Source organism: Thalassophryne amazonica, chromosome 10 (assembly GCF_902500255.1).
Source record: "Thalassophryne amazonica chromosome 10, fThaAma1.1, whole genome shotgun sequence".
Classification (NCBI taxonomy): Eukaryota; Metazoa; Chordata; class Actinopteri; order Batrachoidiformes; family Batrachoididae; genus Thalassophryne; species Thalassophryne amazonica.
Window position 1 is genome coordinate 60,487,766 of NC_047112.1, and position 18,144 is coordinate 60,505,909.

General features: G+C 43.2%; 1 protein-coding gene across 1 annotated transcript in view; it reads right to left on the reverse strand.

The window, feature by feature from the left end:
- Positions 1-18,144, reverse strand: part of rab3ab (RAB3A, member RAS oncogene family, b) — an 89,125-nt gene that overhangs the window by 9,267 nt on the left and 61,714 nt on the right. The window contains exons 3-4 of the mRNA XM_034180088.1: positions 17,076-17,194; positions 14,561-14,685 (exon numbers count right to left, since the gene is read on the reverse strand). Of these exons, the coding sequence (XP_034035979.1) occupies positions 14,561-14,685; positions 17,076-17,194 (244 nt within the window). The remainder of the gene's footprint in view (positions 1-14,560; positions 14,686-17,075; positions 17,195-18,144) is intronic.

The following is an 18,144-nucleotide window of genomic DNA, read 5'->3' on the forward strand; positions in this document are numbered from 1 at the left end:
ATGGAGCCCTACGACTGGACTATGTACACTGATGGATCAAAGAAGGGTACAGACAATATAGCTTATTGGGGCTATATTCTGAAGTATCAAGATAAGGAGAAATATCGTCGAAAAGGTCAAACGCCAGGGAGTGCCCAAGCTGAAGAAGTTACAGCATACTGGAAGGACTCTTGGAGTTAAACAAGAGGAAAGTAAAAAGGCTAAAGTGGTTACAGTCAGTCATTACTGCGCACAAGCCCTGAAAGAGGACTTATCCATTTGGGAAGAAAATGGATTCGAGGGAGCTAAAGGGAAGCCTGTAGCTCATATGGATTTGTGGAGGAAAATAGCTGAGTTGAGGCTAACAATGGACTTAGATGTGGTACATCAGAAGGCCCATGTGAAAGAAGGAGCACATTGGAGCGGGAACAAGAAGTGGACCGCTATGTGCAGCTGAGAAAAGTCGTCATTGTCGGGATCGAGAAGTGGGAACAGACACCCAAGGGAAGGGTAGTTCCAAAAGAGTCCGTGAAAGAAGTGGTGCTGGCCGTACATGAAGCGCTTGGCCATGCAGGCACCATTCCCACACGGAAGGAGCTGGAGAAGCTGCAACTTGGATTCCGAGAAACCAAGTCTGCCGAGTCCTCAAAGACTGTGAGGTAGTGGTCGATACAATGCAGGACGACGAGGACAAAGGGTGGATGGTTTCACCATAAAGAGTACTGTTCCATGGGGATCAGTATGCATGGATGTTGCCAGGTCCATGGGGGTGACTGGTAAGAAAGGAGAAAGTATCTGTTGGTGCTTGTGGACTCTATGTCAGGCTATGTGACTGTTAAGCCTGTGAGAAAAGCCAACGGCAGCAGTGTGATCAGCATGTTGGATCAAGTGTGTTCAATCTGGGGATACCTAAGGAGCTGAGAACGGACAATGGGACACATTTCCGTTTCCATTTCCATGCTCAGGTCGACCAGTGGTGCCAGAAAAATGGAGTAATGAGAATTTACTCGTCCCCATACACTCCTCAAGCAAATGGAGTTGTGGAAAGGGCTATTGGACTGGTGAAAAACTGGATTGGAAAAAAATGCTAACACGAAGGAATGGAGTAACTAAGGCCCTGGAAATTGGACAGGCCCTGAATGACCGCCAACGTGCCGGCAGGCCCACCCCTTCGCAAGAACTGAACCAACGCCCATTTTCGACACCGGAAGTGGGGCGGAGTCGGACTAAAAGGGACAGAGAACCAAAACCAAAGATCCCATTTAAGTTTGGACAGAAGGTGTGGGTGAGAGCTCGAGATCACCCAACCAACACTGCTGTTAAACCTAAGTATGAGACCACAGATACAGTAGTGAAGATACTGGACAGTAACACAATAGAGTTGAAGCAGAAGGGAATCCAAGGAGTGGAGCAGCTGAAGCCAACTCCTAACTAGACGAAACCAGGAGCTAAACATGGCCAAAAACACCCAAGGTCTTCCACCCTTCATCAGAATGGCCACTGTCAATGGGGTGGTTGCCTTAAGAAGAACAAGAGATGGCCTCTGGGCAGGCAGAGCCCTGAGGATACTATATCATGCAAGAAAGGATTTTTATCTAATGAAAAGGAGTTATTACAATGGAAAAAAGTTGAGAATCACTGTGTGATTTGCCGTGAAGAAGTACAGCTGACGGTCCAATGGTTGGGACCTGGGGTTAGAAAACCCCCAATTCCAAGTGGGGCAAAAAATGAATTCAAGCAATTACTTCACAAGCCGTGAAGGTTTTGGATGCACTTGTATGTGGGTTATGCCGACTAACCCACTTGCCAAGAATGGTCTTTTACACCCAGTGGGACTTACGTGGAGACAATGTAGATATGCAGGTGTGTTCATGCTATTGGAATGGACATGAGATCGAGTATTGCCTGGTGTGTAAAGCAAGAACTCATAAGGGAAGATTCCTGCATGTGGTAAAAGCAGATGGATGGCAAGTGAGAAGGTTCTTGGACCCCTAAGGACCTTTCACACTGATGAAACCTGCTGGGCTAATCCTGCAGCAACAACTGCGCTTGATCAAGCTGAAGGGAATCAAGGCAGCGGTGACGTGAGTCCAACGGCCCCAAGTGTCTATCTGATGTTGGACACAACTAGAGCAGGAGGGAGTGACCAAGCTGCAGGAGGTAGTGAGCGAAAGCCGTCTTTGTTGCATGAAGCTATACATCAAAGTTGGTCCCAAGGTCCAGAGTATGGGCAAACTTATGACCCTCCAATGCAGTGCAAATCCACTGGTGTTCAGAGTGTATAGAGATCCGGAGCGACCCGGATATACAGACATGATGGGTAGACTGACCAATGATCAACAGCAAAAAGCCCAGAATAAGGATGGAATGGGCCTTGGGAATTGACAACTTGGGCCAAGGGGGCAGCGAAACCCTCATGTATTATTTTACCACTGGATTAGACGCCTGGGGAAATAAAGCAGCAAACCGAAAAAGAAGTCAGCCGAGTACCACGTGACACCCGAAGAATGGGTGAGAAAAAGGAGGATACAATCTAGGGGGGGAGTGGCTAGCAAGCAGACACTCCTAGTAGGCCGGACCAAACAGTTAAGTGCGGCTCACAGTGCTGATGGTGTTGGTTCCCTATGTGGGGGTTTATTCTGTCGGAGCACACGTTGACCTCCTGGAGGAACAGCAGCAGTCGTTAGACCAACCGACTCAAGGTGAGGAAAAATCAAGAAAGTCTCTGAGTCGTTGGATGTTTCCCTCCATTTTCCGCGGGACAAGGAAGAAGTAAAAAGAAGCGGCTGTTTGCAAAATGTCACAAGGACCAAATGTATATACAGTACCCATTATTAATAATCGAGGAAGACTTGGGCCCTACATACAAAGTGTCCTCGGTGCTGAGAAATTATACTTAAACTGGCCAGAAAAGATTGTGAAGAAGAAGACTGGGAACTAGCATCTAAAGGATATTATGTCTCAAATTATGACTATAAAAGAGATGCCGAATTAACAGAGACAACAGGACAAAAATTACTCGCTGAACGTGCTGAGCGATGCAAGTCTGCAGCATTGGTACATGAAAGGACGCCGAAGAATGCCCCAATTGGTTCCAAGATGTCCAGATACCTACCCTTGGATAAATGTGGTTTACCTACAACTCAAAGACCTAAGATTCACATTGAGATGGGGGATTAATTACGTTGAGCCACTCCAAGGAATCTATGTTGAAATATACCTTAACCAGTGCTTGATCTGGATGACAAGCCCCAACATGCAACGTCAATTGCACAAACGACTGCAAGACCCAGATATCCAGTATTAGATAACCAGACATTAAATTTGAGAGTTATTGATCAACCCCTGGCCTGTATGACCTGCCTACCCCCAACCATACCACCAATTTTTGAAAATCAAACTTCGGCTACCTGTACAAAAGAGGAGTCTGGAACTAGTCAGGCAAGGAAGATTCAGCTTCAAATTGAGCCTAAGGATCAATCAATCAATCAATCAATCAATTTTTTTTATATAGCGCCAAATCACAACAAACAGTTGCCCCAAGGCGCTTTATATTGTAAGGCAAGGCCATACAATAATTATGTAAAACCCCAACGGTCAAAACGACCCCCTGTGAGCAAGCACTTGGCTACAGTGGGAAGGAAAACTCCCTTTTAACAGGAAGAAACCTCCAGCAGAACCAGGCTCAGGGAGGGGCAGTCTTCTGCTGGGACTGGTTGGGGCTGAGGGAGAGAACCAGGAAAAAGACATGCTGTGGAGGGGAGCAGAGATCGATCACTAATGATTAAATGCAGAGTGGTGCATACAGAGCAAAAGAGAAAGAAACAGTGCATCATGGGAACCCCCCAGCAGTCTACGTCTATAGCAGCATAACTAAGGGATGGTTCAGGGTCACCTGATCCAGCCCTAACTATAAGCTTTAGCAAAAAGGAAAGTTTTAAGCCTAATCTTAAAAGTAGAGAGGGGTCTGTCTCCCTGATCTGAATTGGGAGCTGGTTCCACAGGAGAGGAGCCTGAAAGCTGAAGGCTCTGCCTCCCATTCTACTCTTACAAACCCTAGGAACTACAAGTAAGCCTGCAGTCTGAGAGCGAAGCGCTCTATTGGGGTGATATGGTACTACGAGGTCCCTAAGATAAGATGGGACCTGATTATTCAAAACCTTATAAGTAAGAAGAAGAATTTTAAATTCTATTCTAGAATTAACAGGAAGCCAATGAAGAGAGGCCAATATGGGTGAGATATGCTCTCTCCTTCCAGTCCCCGTCAGTACTCTAGCTGCAGCATTTTGAATTAACTGAAGGCTTTTTAGGGAACTTTTAGGACAACCTGATAATAATGAATTACAATAGTCCAGCCTAGAGGAAATAAATGCATGAATTAGTTTTTCAGCATCACTCTGAGACAAGACCTTTCTAATTTTAGAGATATTGCGTAAATGCAAAAAAGCAGTCCTACATTTGTTTAATATGCGCTTTGAATGACATATCCTGATCAAAAATGACTCCAAGATTTCTCACAGTATTACTAGAGGTCAGGGTAATGCCATCCAGAGTAAGGATCTGGTTAGACACCATGTTTCTAAGATTTGTGGGGCCAAGTACAATAACTTCTGTTTTATCTGAGTTTAAAAGCAGGAAATTAGAGGTCATCCATGTCTTTATGTCTGTAAGACATCCTGCAGTTTAGCTAATTGGGTGTGTCCTCTGGCTTCATGGATAGATAAAGCTGGGTATCATCTGCGTAACAATGAAAATTTAAGCAATACCGTCTAAATACTGCCTAAGGGAAGCATATATAAAGTGAATAAAATTGGTCCTAGCACAGAACCTTGTGGAACTCCATAATTAACTTTAGTCTGTGAAGAAGATTCCCCATTTCCATGAACAAATTGTAATCTATTAGACAATATGATTCAAACCACCGCAGCGCAGTGCCTTTAATACCTATGGCATGCTCTAATCTCTGTAATAAAATTTTATGGTCAACAGTATCAAAAGCAGCACTGAGGTCTAACAGAACAAGCACAGGGATGAGTCCACTGTCCGAGGCCATAAGAAGATCATTTGTAACCTTCACTAATGCTGTTTCTGTACTATGATGAATTCTAAAACCTGACTGAAACTCTTCAAATAGACCATTCCTCTGCAGATGATCAGTTAGCTGTTTTACAACTACCCTTTCAAGAATTTTTGAGAGAAAAGGAAGGTTGGAGATTGGCCTATAATTAGCTAAGATAGCTGGGTCAAGTGATGGCTTTTTAAGTAATGGTTTAATTACTGCCACCTTAAAAGCCTGTGGTACATAGCCAACTAACAAAGATAGATTGATCATATTTAAGATCGAAGCATTAAATAATGGTAGGGCTTCCTTGAGCAGCCTGGTAGGAATGGGGTCTAAAACATGTTGATGGTTTGGATGAAGTAACTAATGAAAATACTCAGACAGAACAATCGGAGAGAAAGAGTCTAACCAAATACCGGCATCACTGAAAGCAGCCAAAGATAACGATACGTCTTTGGGATGGTTATGAGTAATTTTTTCTCTAATAGTTAAAATTTTGTTAGCAAAGAAAGTCATGAAGTCATTACTAGTTAAAGTTAATGGAATACTCAGCTCAATAGAGCTCTGACTCTTTGTCAGCCTGGCTACAGTGCTGAAAAGAAACCTGGGGTTGTTCTTATTTTCTTCAATTAGTGATGAGTAGAAAGATGTCCTAGCTTTACGGAGGGCTTTTTTATAGAGCACAGATCAAGAAGATAAGACTATAGTTCCCCTTATCTAGCCCTATCACAAACCAGATATTCCGGATACCGGTTTTGGCAGCATTGGCAAGATCTATGGGACTATGTACCCCCACATCAAGTACAGAGGATCCCTGAGGGACCCCTCCCTAAACCTGACAGAATGATTGTTACGATGTGGAAGTGGGCGTGGAAAGGAATGGATTCAGAACTTAAGCACCCATCTCCCATCTACACTCATCTCTCTAAGAGACAACAACTGTTCCCTATGGTGGTGCATCTTGGCCAGAAAGAGAAGGAGACCAATGGCAGAGTAATAACTCACTCTGAATCATGCTGCGGACCTTCAAATTGGATGAAAATAATGTAAATAGTCTACGACCTGGCCTGGAGGACTTATACCATATTTGGAATTACCCTACAAGAAAATATGTTAAGCTGGCCACAAAAGGATTACAAGAAAAAAGATGGTTGCTGGGAACAGGAGGATACTTTGTAGATAATAACTCATATAAAGGACTGCTGACCTTGCAGAGCCTGGAATATACACTCCTCTAGAAGCTATCGTGGACAAAGTTGGACAACACTGGAATTGCCCTGGGGTCGGATGGAAGTTTTACCCAATACCCGGTGTCCAGACTTATACCCCTGCATCTTGAACGTAGTGTATGTACAGAAAAGGGGCTACAGATTTAAAATAAGATGGGGACCTAATTATGTTGATCCATTACAGGGAATGTATGTGGATATTTGGCTCGGATCTTTCCAGATCTGGACCAGTAGTCCCTATATGTTTAAAAGACTTCAACTACAAGAGGCATGTTCAACTTTTTATTTGATTGAGAACCAAACTTTGCCAATATGTACGACAGTACAGTACCTTGACATCGAAAAAGGCAGAAGTGTTCCGCCTATTAGAAGTGGATGGTGAACCAGAGTACTAGTGGGGCTTTGGCAACCCCCAAGGCCTATACTGATACGACTTGGCATAAAAGTCGGGAAGAGGATTATTTCTGAGATCGACTCCCTCTGTACTCTGTGATGGCGCAGTATGTCTACAATGGAGCGGCATATTGGGACACCTATGAGGATATCTTACACCTACGTAGAGAATTGAATCCTGCATCTTCACAGTGTTTCTACACACCCCAGGGACCACCGCCTGAAATGAAGGAGGTGACAGTTGTCACTTGGAAATGGGCGTGGCGAGGACTAGATATTAGACTCCCATGGCCATCTCCCTTGTTAATCACCCTTCTTCAGCAACGAGCATCAAGTGTCTCTGTTGGGAGCACGAGACAAACAACAGCACCTAAGATCATCTATCTCCGAGATGGAAGAACCAAGGGAAGACAGCGTGATCACACGCAACCTCAAAGAATCAACGACAGACCAAGAGAAGGAGAATTTGGCATAGAAATGCCACTACTGCAACAACCTCAAAAGCTGGGAGCCGCTGCCACCAGTACCGATGTGAATTCTACTACGAAAATGTTGGAATAAGGCAGCAGCAACAAAAAAGGCTGTGGAAGAAAACTGCCTCCAATGTTGGAGTTGGATGGCCAGACTTACAGCATTATTAGTCGGCATTGCTGTACTCTAGCTATCCTGTACCACTATGGTAGTACGACCCTGGACCTTAACCCATATCAGGGTCCAGTACGCAACAACTAAAACTTTCCAACAGGACATGTTGGGGAGTTGAATCAAGAAACATCTACATGATATGGGACCAGAATTCTACAGAGACATGGGCAAAGATGAAGAACTAACTCAGCAGATGCAAAAGAATAAGTGGCTGCAATACTTGAATGACAGTGGGGAATTTCCAACCGTCACTACCAATCACAACCTGACCACCGGAGCAGACATCCTTCAAAACCTACAAGTGAGGGATCAAGAGATTATCGTGGCAACCATCTTACGGTTAAAACAAAGAGAGCGAAGAGAAGTAGGCTGTACTTGGATAAGACCTGAACCTGGCGAGCCAGCCTGGTATTGCTCATAGGGGATGCAGAGTACTACTGGGCTATCGAGCAGGATATTGGGAAAAAGAAGCTATTTTTCCAGCATTACCAAGACATGATGTTTGCAGAATGATAATGCCTACCTGGAACATTGGGGTAATTATAATCTCACCTGTGACAACACCCGCAGCAGAGTACCGAAGGTGGATACTACATCTACAATAGTCCCTCCGTTGAACAACGCTACCGACATGGGAACAGGAATACCATATTCCAAACCAACCGTCATCTCACCAGTAGCATTGGTGGGGTCCACAAAGATATCACCAACACAGGGAAAAACCAAACCACTCCCTACATCGCCAACACAAGATACCCCAGCAAGTATTAAACCAAAAGTTAAAAGTATCGATAACGTGGTTAAAAATAGATGGAAGAAGATTCATGATTATTGTGTAAAAGAAAAAGTAGCAAAATTAGATAGATGTTATTGGAATCGACCTATTGGATGTAAATCTCAAATTACATGGTGCTTGCACCAGTTATCGATTGATAGACAGGATTACTTGGAAACAAAACAAGAGGCAAAACATGATGAATGACTTAACGACACTTTTCCGTGGGTCTGGAGCATTCAACTGATACATTTGAGGGGAATTTTCCAAGGGGATACACGTGGACTGGGCATAGTCTGCGGGGTCCACATAAAGCAAAATTCTATGTGCAAAAACTACCAAAGCCTGATGAGCTAAGGTCAGTACCTCTGGAAGATTTTAGCAAAATCGATCAATGCGTGGCGAATAAAATCTATGGAAGCCTACATGAGACAGAATACCATAATAATTTGGCTGAAGGCTCTGGTAAATCCCCCCGATGTCCCATAGACCAAATTAAGACAGGGAATTGGATAAGATGGGTATATAACTGTACAAAGTTGTTACAGGTTCCAACCATTAAGGGGACCCTTCAAGCATGGCAGGAAGGAGTTAGACGTAGTAAGGACGTCACCTGGTGGGGAATGGAGACATATGAAATTGAAGATTGGGTATTCCCCTGTTTAGATCAAAGTAATAATTATTGGGTTAAATATCAATACATCGCCACGGTCTACTCCAGAGATAGAGCTACTTGGTCTAGTGTACTCTGGAGACCAAATCCTTATGTTACGCCACGGCCATGGAAAATGCTTTGTAATAGACGTAATACCACATGCACGATAAGCCTTGCCCGCCAAAATTGTAGAAAAGTTTCCTGGCTGGGAAGAATATTGTGATGCTTACTATGACGGCGATATGACACTTATGGCCATCAAACAGTTTGGGAGAAGATAGGGCAGGCGAATGGATAAGAGCTTTTCCACCCAACGTTGGATGTGCCAAGGCTGTCCTGGGACATGGAATGTCGAAAAGGAAGCAGATCCTAGGCCACATAGTGCCATTTGTTGGAGATGCTTTGATAATGCTTGAAGAAGGATATGCATTCTAGAAAAGTCTATGTGAAGGACAAGAAATTGCCGGTTACGAACGGTTGGGACCCAATCGGATTTACAATAATGGTACATGTGAATCGCCTGCAGAACATTGGTTGAGCTGTGGAAAAGGAAGACGTCGGCATGAATGTTCTTGGTGGGAAAGAACGCAAATAATCGCTGGAGGAATCATCACCACTTTCGCTGCAGAGACCGGAGAGGTATTAAAGAAGGTCTCGAAGTAGTGACTGGTTGGATTGGACATTTGTTTGGATATCTTTGGCCCTATCTGTTAATCATAATAGGACTTATTATTGCTGCAGTAATTGGTATGTTTGATAAAAGGAAGTTTCGCAGCCGCCCTGCGCTTGTGTGGGAGGAGCACACAACGCAGTGATATGGAGCCCCTCCTCCATTAGGGGAGGAGCGATGGAGCCTACAAAGCTCGACGCCGAGACACGCCCTGTTCATTCTGCCTTGGGGGAGCGAAGGGAGAAGAAGCATCTACATAACAGCACACCAACTTAAGGAGATAAGTAAAAGAATAAGAGAGCACAATGTCCAACAATACTGGCGGCATAATGACATCATCTTCAAAGTGAGTAGAGTGGAGTTTATTGCACTACTGTTAATATGGCTGCTATACTGCTGTGTCGGCCGTTGGGACTTACGACAACCACTGCGAATAGTAACGCTACTACATGGATGTGTCAGATTGGCGATCATCAATCTGCACTACGGTCAGAGTGACTTAGGGTTGTCTTTATTCATCACTCACGTCCTCGGTCGCTTTACTCTCCAGTTTGACTGTTGGGGAATATGGCAGTACACATCAATTACAATTTGGATGGTGATAGATATGACAGCAATCTTTTCCCGCCCCGGCAGTGATAGCTGACATGTGTGTGTGAAGCTGTGATGGCCCTGACCCTATTGGCGTACATAGCTACGTTAACTGGAGCCGTACAACGCAAGAAACCCTAGCTCTACAAACTTGGACTTATCATAATTTGGGCCTTAGGATGGGGAATATTATCAGCTTTATACTGGCTGTCCATGGTAGTCAACTACTCCTGCTGTTATGGTTTACGACCTATGATGCTTGCTTCCCGCGTGCAGCTGCTTCAGCTACAGCGGGAATGGTAACGTCATCACAGTTCCACTCTCCTACGGTGATCATGAGGCGGCTCTGGCGTGCATCTGAATGATCCCGACGAACTCTTTGCTTGCTTGCAATATAATAGTTAAAAGACTAATGTTTCCTCTTACACTATAGGGGGATATAAGATGTATTCATTGTCAAGCCACCCTGGAACAAGCGCTCTACTTCTGGGAGATACACCGACTCTGTGGTGCCCGACGTGTTATAGCAACAACTTCGCTGTTCAAGTGGCACGAGGAATATTGGGACGGAAGGATACATCTTTTCTACCCCAGGTACCAACAGCAGCATACTTAAAAAATGAGATCGAGGCAGACATGATCTGGCACTCTCTCTTGAGTGATCAAATACGATCTGACACTATAGTGTCTCCAGAAGGATATATGTATTGCCCCGTGTTTACCAAAATGTGGATGTATCCTACGGGAATAAGATTCTCCACAGCTCATCTTGCCGATGGCCGGATCTGGCCATTGGTCCTTCATTACCACCAGTTCCACGTTCATCTCCACAGCGCACTACGGAGGTTGGAGTGCAGACCGAGGATATGAACTGGTGTTTGGAGGCCCTCACGCAGGTGTTCCTGGACGAACACCTTCTCACAGCCCGAGCCTGAGGATATTCACGCTGAAGCTTCACCTCAACCGAAGGATACATCACCACGGCCATCTACACCAGTTACACCGTGTTATACACCCGTCACCCCCACTTCACCATGCGCACCATCGTTCCCTGATGGATTATCATCTCAGGAATATGAGGCAACTTCGTCTCCATCGGGATTACCATCACAATCATCGCTACTGGAAGAGCAGCCTTCTGACGGCGACAGCAATCTACAGATGGGCGGAGAGGAGTACGTGGTGCTGGATGAGTGTCGTTCAACTCCAGCTCCTCCTGTTCTGTCTCCGATGGTGGATGAAAAAGAAGTGCTCACCCTTCACCCTGTCGACGACGACGAGGATGTTTATATGGAGGCATAGAGAGATCGGCAGAGCTTCAAGTCATGGAGGGGGTGTCAGGAAAGATGACTTTAAGCTTGCTTTCAGCTTGTTTTCATCTTGGAATATAGTACGTGCCATTGGATTAATATACATGCTGTTGGATTAAACTAGACAGTGTTTGGTACTTTCCCAGAGTAAGTGAGGTCATACCGGACTTTTCCATTGCAGATGGGGAGGCCCATGGAATGAACTCAGTGGTGAAGACGATGGAATATGTCTAAAGATGATTCTAAAATGACAAGTATGATCAAATGAAGTATTAATGTGTTAAAAATTAAGAGTTGATTGGAAAAAGTATGTTACAAATAAGTGAAATGAATGATTATATGAGTTGTTTTTCATAAAGAGTGCAGAGTTAGAGAAAAAAGGAAGTGAAGAAGTTGTTTTTCATAAAGAGTGCAGTCAGAGAGAAAAAGGAAGTGAAGTGATGTTGCAACAAGGCAAGAAAAGCTGATGATAAACAACTGATCAAATGATTAAGATGTGGTAAAATATGAAAATGAATAATAAGGAATGAAAATGTTTGTATATGAGCATATGAACTGTTTTTATGTGAAAGAGAGTTGTAATGAAATGACTGAATATGATTGATGTGATTCTAAAGAAATGATTTAGAAAAATGAATTCTCAGAAAAGCTGAAGTGTTAACAGAAAAGAGGAACTTGAGAAATAAGTTACTGGCAAAGGGCCGCAGATGGCTTCCAGTAAGGGAAGGAGAAGGGAGGAGGTGTTGAGTCACCAGCGTCCCCATGGTAATCAAGCTCATCTAAATACAACAAGAGTCCAGCACATATATAAACTGTGAAACACCAGGAAATGGGGTTATTCTTCCAGGGAGAGGTGCTGTTGTCACTTCTCCCCTGCTACGAGGAGATCACAAGACTTGACCATCTTGTGAGCAGCAACTGGAATCGTGGAGTGAGAGGATTGGAGCCATAAGAGATCATTTGAGAGAGTTTTCAACTCCCACTCAGGCCGTCCAGTCACGGAGTAGCAGAGCATTGGAGAATAATCACTGGCCTTAAGTCTGAGTGGGGAAGGTTCAACGTTTTCTCTCTCAAGGAACATCACAGCATACCAGAATGGATTAGATCAACTTTTGGTTGATTGAAGAAGGAATAAACTCTTGGATTAATTTCCTGAAGGATTACAACATCACACAAGGATCGTGGTCAGCTAACGATTAATAGCTGATGAAGAGGAAATCAAGTTCATCGAGCTGGGGACTTTAACCTCAAAAACCTCCTTCCCTCACTCCTAGAAAAATTGTTAAGAAGTCAATCCAGTCCAGTCAAAGTAAGATCAGACAGTATTATTGAATTAAAAACAAAAATCTCTGCCAATCATTATTCTAATTATACTTGAATTACTGTTGTGAAATTATCATCATATAACCTATTTTGATTATGTTGTCGGCACTTGCAAAACCTGCAATAAATTTCCAAGCATGCAGTTAAAGTGTTAAGGCTCGGACATTGGATTTATTGATGCTTCTTAAGGTGTAAAAGTTAAAGTTTATTGGGTGTACAACATCAAAAAGTGCTCTAAAAGGTTAGTCTGGTTTTTAATGAAATTAACGCATCCTGGGGACTCGCTGTACGAGCCACTAAATTCAAAATCTAGCAACATTCCAAGAGCCCTGATCCATAAGAGGAGAGCTGCCGTTAACGGGTGTGGCCGGTTCGTATCCTGGTTCCAGAGAAGGCTATTCGACCGGGGTGCGAGATCAGCGTCAGCGGGTGGACGTCCGGATGGAGGCAGTGAGCGGTTAGATGAATCTCCTCGCCACCAGCTTGAACAGCCTTTGTGCAGCCCTGCCGGGTAATACCCGTGGAGACACGAAGGTCGGACCCCAGAGACGGAGAGCTGGTTTAGTACACAAACACACTCATCGGAGGGTGAGCGTGTGCCGTGTATCTAAAAAAAATAACGGGATCTGACACCACATCAACAGATAATAATACTCTGATTGTTCTGCAATACACTTCTGCATCATGTTGATGTGTACATGATACAGCAGTATCGCATTGTATCAACATGTGTTGTGTGATTGGCTTAACTTGTCTTCACATAAGGTTTGAGCTCTGGCTTCTACCAGACTTGTTTTTAAGCTACATGTTAGCTGCCTGTGATAAGCACATGTAAACACATTATAAAGTATATCATTAATATCACCAGGTGATAAATTCTTATTGTGGGGAGAATTTCTATTGATATACTGATGGCAATATGATTTGGCACATTCATGATCTGAACCTTAGTATAACAACAACACTGCATCAACACAGTACACACAGATCTTGATCTCTTGATTAGAGCTGTCACTGTAAGAGAGCAAATAATATACAAACAATAAATGTTTATGAGTTCAATAGTATGAATATTTCATGAGGTGAAAGATGGCACGTACCATTCAACTCGGCGAGTTAAATGGTATGTGCCATCTTTCACCTCATGAAATATTCGCTCTATTGCAAGAATGAAAAAACATTCATTATTTGTTTTTTTACAACGGTGAAAATAGATCTTTGTCATTTGATATTTTTATTAATTTATAAACAACAGAAAAGGGACTTACATTTTTTTGTTCGGAACTGGTGCTTTGATGTCAACAGTCCAACACGAACTTTAAATAGGAGTCCAAAATTGTTCTCAGTCAACTTTGCAAAACAATTCTGATGATGTAGTCCGTGACACCGTGCACTGACTTCGTGTACAGACTGCCATCTGCTTTCCTCACTCAAGTGAAAAACTGCCTCAGATATTTGTCCATCTTTTCATCCTAACTTCATCCTCTTCATCCTCACAGCTCTTCATGCCTCCAGACAGCTTACAGCGTGGTGGATTTGTTTTTTTTTTGTGTTCGAAGAACTAGTACCGTCAATTAGATCCTTCAAATCATTGTCCGCCAGCAAAACAAACTCTGCCATGTTTAGCTAAACGCCACGCTAGTGTGAGCGTTCGTGGTGTTTGGGGCGTGCAATAATACATTTCATATAGCACCAAAATTGCACGCTAAAAAAGACCTACTGCACGGTTAATGAAACACAACGGCAAATGCTACCCATAATCCATGTAACGTGACATACAACCCTCCAATCAAATGACGAGGAGCCACTCTGCCGTTATATAAAGTAGACTAAGTGATAATACCCATTAAAACATATAACTATGAATTTCACATTCAGTCAAACGATATGACATCTGAAGTAAAGCTCTTAAACTGTGTCAAACTCACCCAGGTGTTCAGACAGTTGCCGTCCTCTCTCTCCGCTCACCATTCGCTCGTCCTCCATGTCGCACTTGTTTCCGACCAGCAGCACCTGCGCGTTGTCCCATGAGTACGTCTTAATCTGGGTTGACCTGAGATAAGGCAAAAACCAACACACCCAGCAGTCAGCGAGTGAGCAGCCCTGTGTGTCCTGAAGTTAAGTTCTCAAAGCTGAGGCCAAATGATATTTCACAAAACAAACAAACATACAAATAAAAAAATCACTTACATACAACTGAAAAGCAAGCAAATAGGATCTTCTGTTCATTCATATGTCATAACTGTGGTGCAGCATGTTTGATCTTTATTGGCAGAGACAAAAAAGGATAAACAGATAATTGGACAAAGATAAAATTTGATTATTCAGTGAGGCAGATTTAAAATGAAGCTGAAACATGTGATAGAATGGTTCACCTCCAAAATAACCTCCACAGTCATCAAGGGGCTGAAGCAAGAAGCTGACAGAAGGAAAATATCACCAAAATTATGACTTTAAAAAAATCCTTTTTGTAGCTTGTGTAGCCTGTAGAGGCAGATACAGTAAAAGCAGATATTTCATTGTTGGAAAAGATGCATTTCCTGGCTGAATGCTATCCAGATTTGCTGACTCTGTGACCTAAATTCTCCTGGAGGAACAGCAAAATTTCATGTTATCTTTGAACTGAAGGTTTTTTTTTAACTGTAGATGGAAAGTCCAGGATGGTGAAGAGAAAACCAAACAACATTTCAGTCAGAAATGCTTATCGACCGTTTATAGCTCATGATTCTGCAGTTAGATTTTGTGAAAATGTTTCTTCTCTTTGAAGAATCTACTCTCAAAGATCCCTCGAAGGAATCCAAGCAGCACTTAAGATTCTGCCAAAACAGCTCATTCACAGCATTTAGTTAGAACTCTTCCTATAAATAACCACACTGAAGGCTGACTAATAGTCATGTCCATAATTGTTTGGACAGTGACCCAATTTTTGTAATTTTGCCTCTGTATACCATTGTGATGGTGTTGGACCAAAAAAAATATCCAGATATTCTTGTAACACAGAGTTACAGCATTAAATTTAAAAAGTTATATTTACCATTTAGGGTTTACTGCCATTATTATATTCTTCAATTTTAGAGCCCATAAGTAATTGGACAAACTAAATACAAGAATTATTGTTTGTATAAAACATCACTTTCACAGCCTTTAAAAAAATACATTTCAGGGGACAAAATACATGAACATTACCAAGTCACTGAATATGTCTTGGACTTAGTTTACATCAGTGCTTCTCAATTATTTCTGTTACCCCCCAGAAACATTTCTCCGCCCCCCCCAACTCTCCGCTTTACTATAGTTTCATTTATCCATAAAATTGTTATAAGTACACCTCTGCATAACACTGTATCTTTATTAACATTAAAGAAAACAAAAAAGAAAGAAATTTAGATCAACTTATAGCAACAAATAATTTTAACATTGTTTTTTAGTCTGTAACAGAAAAAAATTAAAGTGCATCACTTTGCATGAAATAAAAAAAATGTAATCATTAAACTATAAACATTTTTGACCGACTACCATTTGATACTGAAAAACCAAATTAAATAAAATCAATAAATAATAATAAATTCAAACTGATCAGAACACTAACTCATGAGCACAACATATAAAACACGTTAACAGACAAAATAAAAATGAATAAAACAATTTGTGCTGATTTTTTAAAATGTTTTTATGTTTAATGTTTTTATTTCTGCAGCACTTGTGTCATCCAGCATGACAGAGACCATGTCTACTGCTGCTCAGCTCCTCTGCTACGGTGCTATGATGCTAACGGTGCTCGCTGGTTTCCTGAAGCAACATTCACAAAGCAGGATGATTGCTGGCAATATTCGGCACATTTTTGCTGAAAAAACTCAAGTGGCTTATCTGTGTGATTGGGTTGTAATGTCATTAAGTGATGCCTTAATTTATCTGGCTTCATGCTGTCCACTGCCAACATTTTAAGACACAGCGGTCTTTCCTTGTCTCCCACCGTAGTCACAGTGATGCCAAGCGGTACATACTCTTCATCATAGTTCGTCTTAGCTTTTGAGTGCAAAAAACCCTACATAGAGCTGCGTTCCATTATGCTAGAGTCCTCAATACTCCCTGCGCACACTCTGACAATGAGAGCGCCACTGCCACCCACTGTAGTGGATGTGCAATTACACTTTATTCTAGTACAGGGGAAAAAAGCATGTTCCCTGCGGTCACACGTGCTCCCTCTGACATTGCACCATGGTGGGTGGGGTGGGGGGCACTATTTGAGAAGGACTGATTTACATCATTCGTTCATTCTCTACACTCGCTTACTCCAATTAAGGGACATGGGGGGCTGGAGCCTATCCCATTGGTGCAGTCGTCGTATTTCGTATTTCTTTGCCGACTGTAGCAGATTATCTGGACACCACATATCCAACACATCGGTCTCCTTTCCAGGAAAAGTGTCAGCCGATCACATACCAGTCCTGAACAGCATTGAAAGATTCCTCGTTGGTGATGTCATACATCAGGATGAAGCCCATGGCTCCTCTGTAGTAGGCCGTAGTGATGGTCCGGTACCGCTCCTGTCCCGCCGTGTCCTAAAAAACAAGCCAACAGCAGTTTGAGGAATTCTTTTGCCAGATTACAGGCAGCTCCAGTTTTAGACTTTCAGGCAGTGAAATTACTGATTCTTTAATAATACTACTGCAGTGCCCATAGGAAGTTTATATTCCTATAGGAAAATGGGAGCTTAAGTAGATTTCTTATGGATGGTAGTATGAGGCTGTGTTTGAAGGTGAGATGTACAAAGAGGTGCACTTAATTGTTGTGTGGGCCGCTGAAGAGGAGGTACTGCTGGCCCACCACCACCAGAGGGCGCCCTGCCTGGAGTGCGGGCTCCAGGCACCAGAGGGCGCTGCCGCCGACGAAGGCTGTCAGGCTGACAGCTGTCACCCATTACTAGACACAGCTGACTGCACTCAGGACGGAGTATATCAGCAGGACAGCGTCTCCACCTCAGTGCCGAGATATCGCCTTGAGATTAAGGTAACCTACTCTGCTAGTATATATTTTGAGGACTCTGATAAACCTTGCTAAACTATTTCAGGACAGCTGATTACAGAAAGCACCTTGCTTGGATAAGTACTCACCTTCCTGCTTCATTATTTCAAGAGGTGGAGGCGGCTTCTCCCCTCTCCGTCTACTGGGTGCTGTCGCACCCATACCTGTGTGTTTGTGCTCTTTCCCGCCAGCAGTACCGGATCCGACGAGCGAAGGCAGTGGCCACCTGGGAATTCGGGACTTGGCGGTTCCAGTACTCCTGGTTTTCGGTGGCAGAGGAAATCTGGGTGGTTCCGGTTCGACGGGGACGGACGTCTCCTACCTTCGAGCCTGCCCACACAACACCAGCAGATTTCGACTTACAAAGTATTAATTGTTGTATTGGTTGTGCCCTGTTCACAACAGTAAAACTTGTTATTCACCTTTCTCTATTGTCCGTTCATTGCGCCCCCTGTTGTGGGTCCGTGTACCTACACTTTCACAACAC